The sequence below is a fragment of the Accipiter gentilis genome, chromosome 16 (genome assembly GCF_929443795.1).
Source record: "Accipiter gentilis chromosome 16, bAccGen1.1, whole genome shotgun sequence".
NCBI lineage: Eukaryota > Metazoa > Chordata > Aves > Accipitriformes > Accipitridae > Astur > Astur gentilis.
This window is the reverse complement of record NC_064895.1, coordinates 4,150,853-4,169,529: the sequence shown is the minus strand read 5'-3', so window position 1 is coordinate 4,169,529 and position 18,677 is coordinate 4,150,853. Positions and strand designations below refer to the sequence as shown.

Here is an 18,677-nt window from a genome sequence, read left to right as displayed (position 1 = left end):
ACATGTGGCCTGGGTGTAAGTTCTTTGCCACTCACATATAGCTTGGGTGGGGTTTTTTGAGAAAAGGATAAGGCGAAGTCCTTGACCTAAATAAAAAACTCATAAAAATCTCATTAAAGTTGGACTTCAAATAAAAATATTGATTATTTTTTGCATTCTGCATAGCTGAGATGATTCCTGGACAGAGAAAAAGGAGCAGACACATGCTGACACACAGGGTAAAAAATGCAGTTTTCAGTGGGTTGATGTTTATTGTAGTCTGATTTTTTATTTATAACCCCTTCTATAAAGGAGATTCAATATTTGTAAAAGGCAGTCATCATAATGAATGACCATATTGAATTAATATTTGTAATCTCTCAGAAACATTTTTGAGAATGTCTTAAACTGCCTATGAATTGTATAACGTATAAGGTGATGGAGCCATAAAATGGAAATAAATTTTGGTGAAGCTTGTAAGACCTATTTGTACAAAAACTGAAACGCACATATAAACTGCCTAGTTGATCATTGGATCATAAGGATTTTAAATGCATTGACTGGCTTCCCTTGTTCTGCAACTTGAAATTGCTAGTTATTTTCTATCATTTGAAGGCTTCTTATTTATAAAATCAGCTCTGATAGGACTAGAAGTCTATGTCCAGTGAAGTACTGGGTGACCTCAGGCTCAGAGCAGGAATGGGATAAGACAGACCACCACGGAAGCAGAATAGGAAAGGGTGGAACAGCCAGGTGGAGGGTGTTGGAGGTAGCAGACCGTTTGGGTTTGATCACGGTCTCTATGGATAGGGAAATAGGGCTTTCAGCAATCTGAAGGCAGGATGGACTGACCCCACTGACATCTAGAGAGAGCAGGATCTTTCAATCAGTTTCTGTGTCTGTACTCCAGAGACAGGGAGGTAAGCAGAAAAGTGAGTAAGGGAGGCTGGGATTCATAACAGCTCGGTTTTGATGTGTAAAAGCTAGATTCCTATGTCTCTGCTAGGCAGCCATGGTTCTCTTTATCTTCCGTGGCTATTCATCTGCTCTATCCTAGGTATCTATCTTAAGGTGAGTTGAATTGCTTTGTTGGATCTTATTTCTCTTTGCTGACTATAAATGAGCCTGTGGGGTAACATCAGACTTAATAGCTAACATTAAAATGTCGAGGTTAGACTAGAGGAAACCCACTTGTAATGGCATCCTAAAGTAGTTTAGTAACAAAATGACTATATTACTGGTATATAATATCTATAGTAAGAAAGATAGTATCTTCAGAACGTCTTGCAGACAGAATGAAAACAAGCTAAAGAGGCACAGTGACACTGCAAATGGTAAGTGGGACTAAGGAAGACAAATTGGTCAAAGTCCAGTAATTTTCACTTTTTCAGCTGCACTGTTATTTTAAGAAGACTAATGACTGAAAAATGACACATGAAACTGTCATCTTTATCTCAAGATCTTTTAAGAATAAAAGTAGACTGGATTCACGTCAAAGATTAACTTGGTAGCAGATTTATTTCTCAGATCTATACATTTAAGCTGGAGTTGCTGAACAAACCTGTCAAGTCTATTCTATGGTAGGTTCTTGTAAAATTGGTGCATCTTTTTTTTCTAATCTTCTTTTCCTTCTGCTCCTCTGGCTTTCTTAGTTCCACCTAGGAAAAAATGACAGAAGAGGAATGTAGTGTCTATAGAGAAAGAAAACATGACGCAGATTTGTTAATGGTGTAAAGATGCCAAAGTCTGTTCAGCATAGAGGAAGTACATTGGCTTAAATAGCTACAGTTCTAGATCAACTATATCTCTTTTCAAAGTTAGGCATAGTGAAGTAAAGTATCCATCATTAATGCCTGCAGCCTGTTCAGACAAATCTTGTCTCAGACTCTTTCCTCTGCATCACTTCAGTATCAGTGCCAAGCTACAATATCTGATCCATACCTTCACTCAAAAAGCTGCATCTGCTGATCCCCTGACACTCTAAAATTCAGAAAGGCCCCAAAATCCCAAGTCTTTGGCTACAGTCAAAACTGTGGACTGTCACTTTAAGTCCTGGAGAGGGCATGAATAATTTTATTAAAAGCCTTCGATACTGTTTCATGAACAAGATAGATTTTCAGATATTTGGAAGATGCTCAGAATGACAAAGAACGTTCATAAGAGGACACTGAGAGATGTACATTAAGTGCAAACACATTTCCCCTCTATTTTTATCAGTGATTCACTGGAAGCTTTAAATTCAATTGTGTGGCAGATTAAATGGCATTGAAATATCTATGCCCTGAAAAAAACATTGGTTGAATGTTTCTTAACAGAAAAAGCCGTATTAATGGAGATAAAATTGACACGTGAGGCAAAACCTTACATTTTAGCATTGAGGGGATAACCAGACAGAGCAACAGCACTCTAAGATTTAATACACAATTAAATTACTCACCTGTGCAAAGTCCAAAGGCTTAAAAAAGATACCAGTGACTACTGTTGGTGACATCTCAGGTTTTGGCTTTGAAGACACTGTTTTTCTCTTCATTTTTCTCTTCACTTGTTCTCACTTGAGCTTAGACTCAGAGAATAACAGGATAACAATCAAGCAACATTTTAAACCACCAAAAATCATGACTCAAATTATTTTCTTCATGACTAAGAAAATCTTGGTTTGAGTTCCCTTTTTCTTTCACAGGGAAAAAGAATCTACTTTATTACTGTCAGACAATCAACATCAGATATTAGTTTTAAAATTAAACAGCAACACCCCAAAATATTTTACAGCAAAGAGAAATACATTAGGAGATCATGGGGAAAAGATACACAGTGTCTGATGATTCATGCAGTTAAATCCATGAGACTGTCTCCTATATAATTAATTCTGGTAGATTTTTGGGAATGACTTAACTATTGACTCAGTGATAATTTGACTCATCTCTCAAGCTGAAAAGTCCAGGCAAAACCATAGTTTCAAATTCCAGCAACCATTTTCTAAGAAATTTTGTCTCATGGAGAACACTAGTCAGTGACCCTAACCTTCTTATTATTAATAAAAGATTAAGAACTAAACTGTCGTCTAATCGAGTAGATAAAAATCCTAGTCTTTGAAAGGTACTAGGATTTTGTGTTACAGCACTAAGAATAGGACATAACCTGAAATAGTTACACCTTTTTTTGTCTGGTAGAATTATGTCAGTTATATGACCACGTTCGGGGAAGAAAGTGAGATGAAGTTTTAGACGGCATGTATTTCTGTCCCACTCTCTTTTTGTCTGGAGAAGGAGATACTGTGAGCCTCTTACGAAAGCAGAACTTTGGTATTAAAATAAACCAGGTCAAGATGAGAGGGACGAAGTAATCTTTGTATCCTGTTGCTGTGTATATATAGTCTATGGGAAGACAGTATTTTTGCCCAAGAGATTTCATTGTTTGTCTGGCCAGTGTGGTGACAGCAAATTCTCAATGCCTATATAAAAAACGTAGCATTAGAGAGACAAGTGAGTCCAGGTAGTGCTGACTGTGGTCAGCACTTAGGTGAGATGAATTATCTTCAGGAGGTATTTCTCTCTTGATAGTAGAGAGTGGGTTTTTCCTAATCCAAATGCCTCAGTTGCCTGAAGTTGAACTGGATTAATTTAGACTTCACCAAGTCTTGTTTGATCACCAGCTTTTTTTTTTCAGAGATGGAAAGGGTCAGAAATATCTCATTAAATATGTAACTGTGGAAATCCCATGGTTTATGTGCTCTGGTAGCCAAGAGGACAAACTGCATCCTGGGGTGCATCAAACCAGCTGGTTAAAAGAGGTGGTTATCCCACTGTATTCAACATCCGTGCAGCCTCACCTGGAGTACTGTGGGCAGTTCTGGGCCCCACGATTTCAGAGGGATGTGAAGGTCCTCGAATGCCTCCAGAGGAGGGCAACAAAGCTGGTGAAAGGGCTGGAAGGAATGTCCTGTGAGGAGCAGCTAAGGACTTTGGGCTTGTCTAGTTTGGAGAAAAGGAGGCAGAGGGGCGACCTCACTGCTCTCTACAGCTTCCTGAGGAGGGGACGTGGAGAGGGAGGTGCTGAGCTCTTCTCCCTGGGATCCAGGGATAGGATGTGTGGGAATGGCTCAAAGCTGCGCCAGGAGAGGTTTAAACTAGACATTAGGAAGCATTTCTTTACTGAGAGGGTGGTCAGCCACTGGAACAGGCTTCCTAGAGAGTTGGTCGATGCCCCAAGCCTGTCAGTGTTTAAGAGGCATTTGGACAATGCCCTTAATAATTTGTTTTAAATTTTGGTCAGCCCTGAATTAGTCAGGCAGTTGGACTAGATGATGGTCGTAGGTCCCTTCCAGCTGAAATATTCTATTTTAAGTTTACGTTGTAGTTATATTGCAGGTTATATAAGGTTTTCTGGTTGTTTTATTTGACCTGAAGATCCTTGTGAATGCAGAAGTTAACAGAAATGAAAATACTTGAAAAAACAAGAAAAGTAGGAAAAAAATAACAAAGCAAAATACGAGTAAAGACCAGAACCTTAAAAACAGAATACATACATTTCTTTTATACATCCTCTCTGTATGTTGGTTTTTAACAAATTCATTGCTTCTGTTTGTGAAAATAGGATGTGACACAATCCTATCTTCAATGCACCCCCACTCTAGAAAGACAGGGAGGAGCCATTGTAAACAAACAAACCAACCAGAGACAAATCTTAGCTTTATTCCTGTAAATCTGGGAGTTTTGACAGTGATGTCAGTGATTCCAATGTTCAACCTACAAACTGTGTAACTTGGAAACTGCAACTGTGAGTTGAACTGGTTGGAAAAAAAAATTGCAGGAGTGATTTAAAATTGTATTTTGCTGTTTGTGTATTTTTGATCAGTAGATGGGGGCGACTGCGAGTATGCGAGAAGAGTGTTCTAGATATAAATTGTTGAATGGCAGAAGTTAGAAAAATGATGCAGAATGCTGATTCCTAGAGCTTTGGTATTCAGCAAGCAGTTTAACTCCTTGGTTAACACAAAGCACAGACTTCTGCCAACATCGACAGATCTGCAGGAATTAATAGCTTGAGATTTGAGACCTATCATTCTTCTTTACTTCTAAGGTCTTATTTCTCTTTAGTTGACATCTTGAGTCTTAAGGAGTCAGGTTGTATAATATTATTTAGCACAGTCTTCAGATGTATTTGCTGTATTTCTTGTTAACAGCATTTTACCTACAAAGCTGAATGTAAGCATGCTAGAATCTAGTTTCTGTTCTACAAAACACCTCAGTTTTGAAGCCACTGCTGATAACCCTTTTTGTTGTGTTAGGTTGTATTTCTAGCTTTTTACTCTTTTATACAATGATATTTAATTATCAACTACTGTGCTTTTTTCTGAAAATTTTCTTTATACTTCTCCTGTGAAGTCCACCTTCATTGTAGTGACACAGTTTCTTGAAAAAGAAACTAGTAGATGTTGAAACAAACCCAATTTTCATTCTGTGGAAGAATAGTGAAACAGTCTCCATATTCTCATTTTTTTAACTGTCAGGCAGTGTTGTGCATTCAGGGCCTACTCCTACAGTGTTAGTATCGAGGGAAAGTTATTACTGAAAAGGACAGCTAAGGTAGCTCTACTATATAAAACTGGACACAAAATTATGAAAATCCTTTTATGGAAGCACACAAATATTCATCCTTTTAACTGAAAGAGCACCTGAATTCTTTTTACAAAGTCAGTTGGAGCTGGTTTCCCTTGAGTAAATGGAAATACCTTGCTTGCTTTTTCTCTTGAAGAGGACTGAATGCAGTTTAGTGAAATTACTTCTTTTTATTCAAGGTTATTTTTGATTGAAGGTCCTGGTGGTTTCTTTTGGAAAAGCTAAGTGGTGTATTTCTTACAGAATATTTTTGTCAGACAGAAGAAAACTCCCCTTTTAAAGTAATTTTTGGTAATTGATAGGCAGAGCTTCTCCTTAATGATTCCTTAAAATCTCTTCTTCTTCTTCTTCTTCTTCTTCTCCTTCTTCTTCTTCTCCTTCTTCTCCTTCTTAATAAAAATGTAAATTTTGGAGGGGGTAAGGCTGAAAGCTTTTCCTAAAAATACCAAAGGTGGGGACATCAGTGGTCTAAAGCTTTGTAAGAATAGCCCTAGTAGATTCCCCATCTCTGTGAGTAATGAAGTCCAGGATCTGTTTACTTTTGAAATGTCATTCATTTGGAGTAAATATCAAGCTGGAATAATCACAAAAGCAAGACAAAAAAGTGCTATTAGATTATTTTGGTCATGTTCTAGAAAATGAAATATTGTTCTCTAATGGATGTTGCCCCAAAATGTGTCAACTCACTTTTAAGTCTCTGTCATTTCCACTTGGGAACTAATTTGGCTGGGATTTAAATGACTTAATTTCTGGGATATTTTTTCTTAATGTTTTCTTTCCTGAACTTTTTCCCCCTATTCTATCTATACACTAATATATGACACTTAATTTTCTCTTCCTGCTTAGTGTTTGAGCCCTACACAGATCTAGGTTGTTAGCGTCTATATATTTTGACTTATGCTTTTCTCAATTTGTCACACAAATACCTTTTACTGTTGCTCTTTTTATTCCTAGCAGTGACTTATCAGATTTAGTGTAGGACTGCAGTCATACACTGTATAATTCTTTACTTAAAACATGCATGATCTTGCCTACTTTTATTCCCAGCTTCTTAGGTTTTCTTTCTAATGTTGTTAACATACCTAAAGCAGACTCCATGTCTAATTTGCTGCTCACCATCACATCTATTAGCTTCCAAGCACTTGGCTTCCCTGAAGACACTGGAAATCTCTGACTACCTTCAACAAGGCTGGGATTTCATTACTTAGGAACACGTAGTTTAGATAGGTCTACTTTAGGAAAAATTGGTAATGACTGCATTGGCTACATGAACTACAGGATCTCAGGAACAAGAACTGCCGGAGAAAGAAAAAGAACTGTAGGAGGAGATATAATATTGACTGTTTTAAAGACATTATATCAGCTAACAACTCTGAAAGTGTTGTAGTTTTGTAAGAAGTAGTGACAATCATTTATTAATTCTTGTTGATTTTAATTTACAGTCAAAATATTGATACCTCTCACACTCATGAATAGATTCCCATTTCTTTTATTTAAAGATTACTTCCTAAAAGCAGTTAATGGCAAGAGGATTTGCTGTTCTACTAAATCATTTTCACTTACAATGAACCCCCCCCAGCACAAGAGGGTTCTGTTTCATGATTAAGACTCCACAGCATGGCTGTTTTACAGGAAAAAAATTAACTACAGTGTCATTTTCCCTTCCAATCTGTTGGTCCCTAAACTAGCTCTTGCTCCAAGCCATGAGGGAACATAAAATACATCCCAGATTAGCTTAACAACCTTCTCAACACAAGTGCATCCCAATTTAATTTTGTTCAACCAAACTGTAGCATCTATGATTTTGTGCTATATTGTGAAAAACTGATACATATCAGAACTGTAATTTCCATGTTGTTTATTATGATAATTTGACCCTCTTCTCTAAATTCTTTGATCTTATCCCTGATGGTTTAAGATGGACAGAATCCAAGTCCTTCAGTCTTTAATGTCTTAATTCTCCTCATCATTTATTCTGAAATCACATATTGTAGTTGCATAGTTCTAGAAGCTGATATTTAGAAGCTATTTTCTGTTGATTGCCATTCTAACACTTTATTCACTGTATATTTCCACTAATTTTCCATCTTCTCCTTTTGCTCATATCACGCTTCAGTAGGCAATTAATTATGTCAGGATTCAATTTGAGATTCAGGCAGGTGTGATGTGCTAGATATGCAAATTCTCGTCACAGAGATGGTGATCTAGTCAACAAAGTCAGTGGAGACTGGAGGGCAACTCAGCTGCAACTGCTCATGGATCCATTAGTTGCCCCCACACAAATATTTGGTGCTACCAGAAGTGGGAAAAGCTTCCCACCTGGCTGCATCTCCAAAAGGACATGGATATCTCCTAGGTCCTTTGTCACATCTGCCAGAAACACGTGGATGTCTCAGGCACCTTAAAGCATCTCAAATAGTGCTAGACACCTGCATTTAGGCAAGTGAATGGATCCCAATATACTGTGTTTGCTACTGTGGGACACATACATTTTGATATCTTAATCTTGAATTAAATCCCACAGTGTTTTACTGTCAGGAAAAAGGCAAACTCTAATTCCAGTTCTGACAGTAACTTTTACATCAAGGATAATAATACCACTCTACTGCTTAAATCTCAGAAGAGACCAGTAAAACAGTAGTACACTGTATTAACTTCATTTTTGAAAATATTGTAAAGGAACTATTATGTATTCTGTTTTTCCACAGTATACCGAGTGCAAAAATTTGCATTCATTAATAATACCCTTGTATTACTGGTGCCTTTCATAATCTGCACAGATCTTTCACTTTTCTGGGACAGAAGTGGGTGGCGTGGGTTTCACTTTTAAACCCCAATGGCTTATGTAGCTCCTTCAGGATTATACTTCTTAGTTACTAATTTTTTTTATTTATTTTGGTTTTGAAGATTTTGAGGGACCAATCAACACTTTCTCTGAGCTGCTACTTTCCAGGAAAAATGATCTGGAATGCTATCAATAATATATCAGGTTACTTTTTACTCCTATAGTGTCTTCCATGAGGGCTCCTTTTAAATTTATTAGTGAATAAACTTTTGCAACTAATGTTTATTTTAAAATATGAAATAAAAAAAGAAGTCAAATCTCAGAGATTACCCAGATTCAGGAAAAGATATTTGTACAGAGACGCGTCTATATAGGAAAACATACAGGATGTGAACTCCATCGAAACAAGACTGTTTCCTAAATTCTTGCAGTAAGATGCTGTCCAGTTTCCATTGAGCCTAGCGGATGGCTAAGAGTTTTAGAAGGTCAAGATTTCCTCTAAATTTGTTTTCAGATTACTAAATATTATTGGAGCATTTTAACAAATTTATCTCAGTCAGTCTTTATTCATATTTCAAGGAGTAGTACTTACAGGAGCAAGTAAAACAGCAGTTAAAATTCCAGCTGAATTTAATACTACTCATTTATATCATATATTTCTTTATAACTCAGAAAATTTACCCTCAGATGCCTGGTTTACCAACAGAAAAGATATTTAGAGATTTGTTTTCTCTGAGGAATCTAAACTTAAGCTTAAAGTGGAAGCTGTGCTTGGATGCCATAACATGTTTGATAGGTGCAACTAAGGGATATAATTCAGAATGAATTTATTCCATCAGTAAGGCTGAAATCATGAAAACTACTGAAGTATAAGTTTATAAGCAGGAAAAGGGAAAAAGAGAAATTGCAAAGATCAAATCTAATAGTTATGCTGAGAAATCTGTTTTAGAAAATTGAGAAATCTGTTTTAGAAAATATGTCCTACTTTCCTCAAGATACCACTGCAGAAACATTTTCCACTTAGGAGTTTTTTTGAAAGAATTGCTTCCTCTTTAGAAGGTACATTAGTATGAATGAGCCAAGAAAACCCCAGAAATGCTCTTGATGGAGCTGGCATTCATTCCCAGAGGCAAGATGTCAAATCAAACTGGCATGTGGCTACAAACACTGCATCATTGAACAATATAGAGAGAGCGTGGTTCCCAGAACAACAGCTGTTCCCATTACAGCTGAGTGCTTTTTCTGACTGAGAGATGTACATTACCTAGGGAGAAATGAGAATTGGTGAAACTCAGCCAGACTTTGGAACAAGCCTGAACAAACCATGTGAAGTTTTAGGAAAGGCTTGGAAACAGGGCTAGGACCTCATGTCATAGCTGCTGCCAGTAAAGGTCAGCATCTAGGGGGATGACAATCCATTCCACCTTTCCTGCTAAGTCCTCCTCCTGATTCATGCACTAACCGCAAGACTGGGTTTGATCCGTAAACAGTAAATCAACCTTATTATCTGCTCTTTAGACTGCAGCCATTCAAAAAAAATTGGCAAAATCAGTTGCCCCATCACAATCTATTAGTATACTTAGTTATTTAACTGTTACACAAAATCTATACATCGAATACAAAATTTAGTAACTCATAGAACTGTAGACTAACTGAGGCTGGGAGTTGTTTCATCCAACTGTCCGCACCCTAAATTGGGAGGGCCATCTTAGATCGAGTTGCTTAGATCATTGAATACTTCAGATTAGAAGGGATCTCTGAAGGTCATCTCGTTTGATTCCCCAGCTCAAAGTAGAGCCACCTTCATAGCTAAGGTTCATGGGGCTACTCACGTCGAGTTTTGGATATCTCTGAGGACAGATATTCCACAACCTCTCACTTCAGTAGTGCCTAAACACTCTTGTTGTAAAATACTTTTTTCCCTTATGTCTAGTTGCAATTTCCCTTGCTGAAACTGTGACTGTCATCTTCTGACCATTGGCTGTGCATGTATCAGGAGAGGCTGCTCTATCTTCTCTATACGTACCCTTTGTAAAGCAGAAGACAACAAATAGATCTCCCCTGAGCCACCTCTCCCGAGGGTTGAACAAAGCCAGCTCCTCCTCTCCCTGGACATCGTGTGCTCCAGACCCCAAACACCTCACTGGACTCTTGCTGGTCTTGTTCCAGCCTGTTCATGTCTTTCCTGTACGGGGAAGCCCCAAACTGGGCCCAGTGCTCCAGGTGCAGAATGGCAGGTCCTGAATAAAGGGGATTAGTCACTTTTCTTGCCCTGCTGGCTACACTCTTGTATACTTTGATTTAATGTATTTTAATTTAGAGTATTTGGATGAATGCCCATGGGCATGGATTACTGAGTAAGCAGGTCTTCTTTCTAAGCTGTAAGTTAAAATGCATAATGTTGAGTACCTCTGTTTGTATCTGACTGTGATGGAACAAAACCTAGGAAATTAAATTCACAGATATGTTACAGTCAAGGATAAAAAAGGATTCTTTTCAATTTTAGTTGCTAAGTTTTCTTCCATTTAGAAACATTTCTGAGAATCAATAAATTCCTATCAGTGTATGAAACTAGGAGCTGAATTTTTTTTGTTGTTGTTGTTTTTTAAGAAAATAACAAATGTTTGAAAAATATTTAATCACAGAAAGGTGAATCTGCAGGAACTGGTCATCATCCTGCTCAGATAAATGGGAGAGATAATGTGTAATACTGAATGCAGGAATACATAAATATAAATTCGAGGCAGTTTTCTTCTGTCTTTAAGACTGATGTAAATATTGGACTTTTACACTGCAGCTGATGTAATATTTTTTAGTAAAATGGTCACAAGGAAAGAAGTAAATCTGAATCTGATATGAAATCAGCCTATTATATATTTTTTTTTAATTTATGATCATGACAGACTGTATCAGAAATATTTTTGGCAAAGAAAAGGCAAAGATAATTAATAATCCCTGAACTTTCATGTGATAAGTCAAAGAAAAAAGCATCATGAGACCCTTTTAAAAAACAACAATTACATTCAATGGTCATTATGATCAACATTGTTTTTATGATTCCTTGCATTTAATGAGCAGTAGCTACAATTTGTGTTTGCAACTGTAATCCAGACTTCACGTCTCTCCTAGTCACCAATTTGTCTTGCTTTTTTTTTCCTTTGGCTGAAAGTGCAGGTATTCCACATACATTGGGGTTCACTGTGAACCAAAGAGAGCTGATGCCACCGTGGCTGTTCAAATTTTGTTACAAAGACATAAAAATCTTAATTTCCCCATTCACAGTGTGGGAATTCTTGTATTTTTGCTGCTTGCCTTTCAAAAGTGAACAGAGCACTGCAAATACAGCTCAAACACATGGCATTGGGGGGATATACACCAATCAGCACCCTGTCAATAGCATTCTGTATATTCTAGGATTAACTTTATACTGTGGGAAAAACTGTGAAAGTTCACATCTTTGGTTTTCTGTTAATTTGTGCCCTCTTCTAGGCACCCGAGCATCATGACCTGTGAATAGTAACTAGACAAGCATTCATTGTGTAAATGCAAAACAAGACAGCTCTTGAAGCAATCAGTAGACATACCATACGTACCCAGGTACCTAAGGTGTGCAGTGCAGCTTTTGTTCATTGAACTACATCCAGACGATGGCCTTGGAACTTCTTACGCCCCATATGTACACAAAGTGAGGCTTAACAACTCAGAGCACTGTGCAGTTCAGCTACAACTACACATTTGTGAAAGTCATATCATCTGGCATGTGGGGACAATCTCTTGTGTGCTTTCATGGATATTGCCATAACATTTAGCACGTCCTCAAAGAAGTCAAAGAAACAGCAAGTAAGTTTACAGGTTGTCTCCCACACCGTGCAGTAAACCGGATTATGTTGTCAACAATTTAATCTGAGCTGAGAAAAGGTGGGAAGATTTTCAGCCCCAACTCACCGGCTATTTTTGTAAAGGTGTTGGATGAGATCTTTAACAAAAATATTCCTAGGGATCTTTCGCTGAATGGAAGAAATGTGTTCACTTTAATTTCAGTATTCCTACACAGTTCAGTTCAGTTGGCAAGCTCTTCAAGCGGAGAGATTCTGTCAATGAAAACAGTTCTTTGCAATGACAAACTAAAACCACACTTGCGTTACGTTTTTGTAGCCCTAACAGCAATTTGGCTTGTGGCTAAAAGGATGCTTGTCTTTATTTTCATCAGCAGCAGAGTCTGTTGTTTAAACATGGAGATGTTTATTCTGACACTGGTAACGGACCAGGACAACTGGACTGGGACAACTAACTAAGACAAGCTTTTCTTTTCTGGTTGCTCATTTAAAACTACAAAATGTGAACATATGCATCAAAAGTCTCACTAGTACCATCTCTTGTAACAGCTGGGGAGCATTACCTGACGAAAATGGACAGAAACAGAAGTTCTGGGTAAGTGAATCCTTAGCACTGTATTTTGAGGCAGAAGAAAAAATCTCTACAACACAGATTATCTAAACCCAACTTCTTTCCTTTCATTTAGTCTTTCTCTGTCTATTTTTTTCTTTCACCTTAAAGTCTTCTGCACAATTCTATTCCCTTTCTGGCAACTTTTACCATGCTGACTCTTGAACTATAGCATCATCTACCTCAGTTTCAAAGCCTGTTTCATCCTATCTCCCACCTATCTCTGTGGTTTTGTCCTACACTGTTTTTTCTGTCTCAAACCTTACTCAAATTCTTAAATGTTATTCAGATTTCCCATGAAGGCTCACTTCTTTTTGAGGTCTGCAAATGAGACTCAATGAAAGTAATCAATATTAATTGTTAAAACATTTGGAAAACACAAGCTATCTATTTAAAAAGTGTTGGCAAATGCTATACAGCTATCAGAAGAAAAAAATAATTAAATATTGGCTTTCAGCCATTTAGAGTAAGTCAGATTTTACCACTTTGATTATGATTAACAGCTCATCTTATTATTCCTGTGTTCAGCAGAAGGTAATTTGGAGTTTACATAGCTGATGGCAGGGCTTATGGTAGATAGTTTCACTGACATCTAGGGCAAAGCTTCTATGACTTCATTAGAAACTAAATTGTTCAATATGTCAGTAGCTACCTGAATGAAACCTAATTTATTAAAAGTCAGCTTTTTTGTATCTCAGGTATCTCTTTAACAGGTTAGATGTAATTGGAATTTTGGCCATTGTTGTTTCCATGACCACTTTCTCCAACCAATAGTTGAATTATCTAATGATTTCTGCTTCAATTTATCAAACTGCCTTGTAGAAATAGTATTCCATTTTTATTAACCCTGGTTTTGGAACTAAAATTTTGATCAAAGCAAAAAGGAACAAATGATTAGAAATCAGGAAAAGGTGCATTCTGATTCTCAGTGCACTAAATTTGAGAAACTCTGTTTCTTAAAAAGGAAACTAACATAAAAGATTCATTTTGCATTCTACACCTTGCATTTTTAAATACTACTTTAAAATTGATATTGTTTTTTTTTGTTTGTTTGTTTTTTTGTTAGATTGCTGCAAATTCCTGGGGAAAATCTTGGGGAGAAAATGGTTATTTTAGGATTCTACGTGGACAAAATGAGTGTGATATTGAGAAGTTGATTTTAACTACTTTGGGATAGCCATAGTTTTCTACTCTAATTGTATTGTACCATACCTGCTTTATGTATCTGTTCTTTCCATTATTGCGTATTGAGTCTTTCTAGAAAAATAAAAATGTCCTCTCTGTAAGTTACCTTTCTTTCTATTATGGCTCATTAGGGCTTCCTGACTTGAACACACTGCAGCCATCATAACACTCTCAGATCTCAACCAGTACAAACACTCCTTTATACGAATAACAATTTGTGACCAGGGCTACTGAAAACCTTGGCATCTCACAGAGCAGCAAGTTCCATCCTCTTTTATTGACATCTCACCACTAATTTGTTATATTGCTAATGGTCGACTCAACAGTGCCTGAAATAAATGGAATCACATGTCTAGTATTAATCTCTTTACAATACATACTCTGGTCACAGATCACTTTAGAAATATCTTATGCTTTTCCACACAGAATTGTCTCATACAGCTCATGGTCATACTGGACAAAAAATTCCAAAGAAATGCAAGTGGAGTTCTGATCCTGTTGCAGAATAATTATTTCCTCTCCCAGCTTAGATAAGTTGTATCCATGTATCATTATGTCTTCCAGGAAATTAATTTCTTACTAGTAGATCCCACAAAGTTGATGCATTTAGAGTAATACAAAAATTGCTTGCAGTGAAACAGCATATTCCTGTTCCCACAACCACAATTAAAAATGTACAATTGTAATAATTTGTTTAAATAAAGGAAAACAAAGAAGAAAATGTAATTTCTCTTCAAATAAGTCTAGACTATGCTAATTCCTGAACTGCTTGCCTTCCACTCACTGTTTAACCTGGGAACAGGCATGCGCCACCATTCCCAAAAGCCTGTTTCCAATGGATAAAGATGGAAAAGACATTCTGTTGTCTGTCTGCACTGACATATTTGTAGTCCAGGCATAGTTCCTGGTGTTGGCCAGCATGATCATTAGTGCAGACAAGACACCCAGAGACCCTTTCACTCCTAACGCCCCCATCGCTGCTTCTGTCTGAAGAAGCAGCCTACTGACATGCATCTCCATCCTATCAGCATTGCCACAAATCTTGACAATCTTAAGGACTATTTTGCTCTGTGAAAGAAACAATCCTGGCATGTTAAATAGGTGGGGGGAAAAAGCTGCCATGAAATTCCAGTGAACAAAGAATTTTCAGTGACACCTTCAGTGACTTTAATAGGCTATGCTTCATTCTTTCTATAAAATTAAGAACTTGATGTCTAATGTCATCAGCAAAGAAGTAATAGCTTTTCCTTCAAGAACTTTTCACGGTGGTGGTATACAACAGCTGTCCTTGCCACTGAAATTATGTCTCTTAAACTAAACTTGAGTCACAATTCATGTTGCATCGCTACTGAAAGAGCCATTATTAACATGTTAGTATCATACTGCTGCACAACAAGCTCTTCTGTGGCCTCTAGTGTCATTCAATAAACTGAATTTAGACACAAAAACCTTTATCACTTGAAATTTATAGCAAATTGTAACACAAGCAATTTTAGAAGACCTAAGTGCTCTGAGAGAAGTAATAACTTTTCTACACTTAGTGAGCTAAACCAGGACTTGCAAGGAAAGTGTACTGAGCCATCTACACAGCTACTTCCTAACCTCTTGGTAGGTATTGATTCCATAAATGTCAGGATTTCAAAAGAGTAGAGATTACCTCTGAAGGGAATGATACTGTAAAAACATATCCAGTCAACTCTGGAGATTTTTGTTCCATTCAACTTCAAGTTGGTTTGCACTGCTGTCGCTCTTACTTTTGTTAGTGGTTGTTGTTACTCCTGATTTGCTTGTGAGATCTTTCTAGGATCTGGGCTGTCACATTAAATTTCTTCAGTGATGAGAAAGCTCAAAACTACTCTCCTAGATCTTTACCTGAACAAATTGTCATCTTGGCTTGAATGAAACACCGTATGCAAGTGAAACAAATCCAACCATGTCGAAACAATTTAATGGTTTGCAAAGTGATGCTGCTCTACTCACCTTCTGGGGTTAACCTTTGGTGCTCTGAGTGACGTATGTGCTCAGCACCCTCTCCATACCCTCTCAGTATCACAAAGCTGCTGTCTGTGGAAATGCCACAGTACCTGGAAGTTAACAGGCAGGCAAACGTGTCTGCACCCCGAAGCCAATTTGCTCTTTGAAAAGAACCTTGATGCTGAGGCAGCTCTTCTGCTGCTCTTCAGAGCACAAGGGTCTCCTGCAAAAGACAGTGGGGCCTGGGAGCCACCATTGGCTCTGCCTCATGCAGACCACCTGGAGGCAGATTTTAAATGTCAGAAGGGCTTTAAGCTCTTCTGGTCCACTATTTAGTGGGAGTATGTGGAAACTTGCTCTTCATTAAGATGCCACCTCTCTCATTTCTCTCCTTTTTTTTTGGCCTCTCCATCACTAATGCTGAGCCATGCCTGCTAGCTTGGATTAAGTGTCACCTAACCTGGAGCTTTTTCCTGTATGAATAGAAAGGAACAATATGTGGCTCAGGTTAATTCAATAGAGAGCTCATCAGCTTTAAATCACTAGTATTACTAATGCTCTGTGGGAACTGCAGAAAGGGGCAGTACCAGGAAGAGAAGGCAATGCAGGAATAGCCTTTGTGTTTGTGACATGGTGTAAATTTCCTTTGGCATAAAAACAGGAAGGTAACATTTTTATGGCAAGCAAAAAACCAAACCAAAACAAAAAAAACACTCAGATTACACATTACAATATTTCTTGTCAACAACATGCTATATGAAGTTTTGATTAGTTGTCAGTCTAACTGTGAAACTTTAAAACTGGGTATAAAAATAGGTAGAAGAATATATGTCTTGGGACCTGGTACCTCATGGCATTCATAACTAATGGAAAACTCCCTGTCTAAATTCCTATGCATTTAGAAACAGTTTCAGATAGAACTTTGAACAGAAATACCTATGAACTTTGGGAGAGTTTGAATCTTCTGAATATTAACTGAACAGAACAGGCTCCTTTTGCAATTTATATTGATCATCCTTTGGGGCTTTCCCACAATCAGATCCTAAATGTTACTGACAGTATCTAATACATGAACATTGTTAATGCCCTTTGAGATGGCTTTAAGTGGAAATTCATTTTAAAATTAAAACACCTAACAAGGCAATAAAGGAACCCAGCTATTCTCACACTATTGTTACCCTTTTTTTTCCATCCTATTGTTATAGAAACATGGCCCATCTGCTAAATGAGAGCAAATCACACCTTGAAGATTGGCTTCCTATTCCATGGAAAGTGCTATCGAGCCTGGTAGTACTCTCTGAGTAAATAATTTTGTTTGCATAGGGATGCCTGGCAAGTATTGAATTCCTGAAGGCAATTGCTTTGCTGAGGGGTCTGAGTCACAGGCAGCCTCCTGAGTCACAGGGAGCTGCCTCTACACCTGGCTCCAGTCAGAGATTTTGGTGGGGCTGAGAAGCACAGAAAGCTCCTTTCCTACCTCACTAGCAATCACTGCACACAACTTGGCAAGACCAGGTCTCTCCAGCTCTCGAGTTTGCTTATCATCATTAAGAAGTCTGAAAAATTGATGACACTTGCCAAAATAGGGATTTTCATTTCATGTTATTATTTCAGAATCGTGCATAATGAAAATCCTTTTACACAGCCATACAATAGCATTACAAACGACGTGTTTTGGGGGAATGCAACCTAAACCAAGCAGAAAAGGAAATTCAAGGGACATAAGGAGCTTGCATCTGGAGCAGGGACAAGACAAGCCCTGAGAGGCATGACAAGGTGACTATTTTCCTGTAGTTTCAGGGATCAAGGAAAGTTGCTCGACTGAGAGCAAGCCTGAAGAAAAGGAGCTACACTTCTAGGAACCAGAGATAGAGGGAGACTTGCCTGTCAATCTTTTCAGCTTAATGTTTTACTAGAGACGTGACAGGAGCGTGTACCTGGGAACTTAATGCTGCACCTAGCATTTGGTAAATATTTCCTGTACGAACAACTGGCTTACACCTTTGCACCCATTCCTCATTGCAAAGATTAAGCCTTTAGCAGGATGGAGACTGTGTCTTTGCCTGAGTTAACAGCAAACTGTGAGTAACTGTGCTGGTTTTGGCTGGGGTAGCGTAAATTTTCTTTGTAGTAGCTAGTATGGGGCTATGTTTTGGATTTGTGCTGGAAACAGCGTTGACAATTCTGAGATGTTTTCGCTATTGCTGAGCAGTGCTTACCCAGAGCCAAGGGCTTTTCTCCTTCTCCCCCCACCCCACCAGCGAGGAGGCTGGGGGGGGGGCACAAGGAGTTGGAGGGGACACAGCCGGGACAGCTGATCCCAACTGACCCAAGGGATATCCCAGACCATAGGGCAGCATGCTCAGCATATAAAGCTGGGGGAAGAAGGAGGAAGGGGGGGACGTTCAGAGTGACGGCATTTTGTCTTCCAAGCAACCATGATGCGTGCTGGAGCCCTGCTCTCCTGGAGATGGCGAACACCTGCCTGCCCATGGGACGTGCTGAATGAATTCCTTGGTTTGCTTTGCTTCTGTGCGCAGCTTTTGCATCCCCATATCCTGTTACTGTGTTTATTTCCAGACAGATTCAATGTGGGGACTCCCAGCTACTCAACTTTCTTGATCTTTAACTCCTGGTCCCAAGGGTGGTTCAGCAATCCCTCAGAGCCAAGGAGGTTGGCAGAAGTCAGC

At 38.3% G+C, this 18,677-nt stretch overlaps 1 protein-coding gene across 1 annotated transcript in view; it reads left to right on the top strand.

The window, feature by feature from the left end:
* TINAG (tubulointerstitial nephritis antigen) overlaps nucleotides 1-14,371 on the top strand; it is a 44,490-nt gene extending 30,119 nt beyond the window's left edge. Inside the window, exons 10-11 of the mRNA XM_049819404.1 lie at nucleotides 12,768-12,813; nucleotides 13,895-14,371. Of these exons, the coding sequence (XP_049675361.1) occupies nucleotides 12,768-12,813; nucleotides 13,895-14,005 (157 nt within the window). The 3' untranslated portion in view covers nucleotides 14,006-14,371. The remainder of the gene's footprint in view (nucleotides 1-12,767; nucleotides 12,814-13,894) is intronic.
* The last annotated feature ends 4,306 nt before the right edge of the window (nucleotides 14,372-18,677 follow it).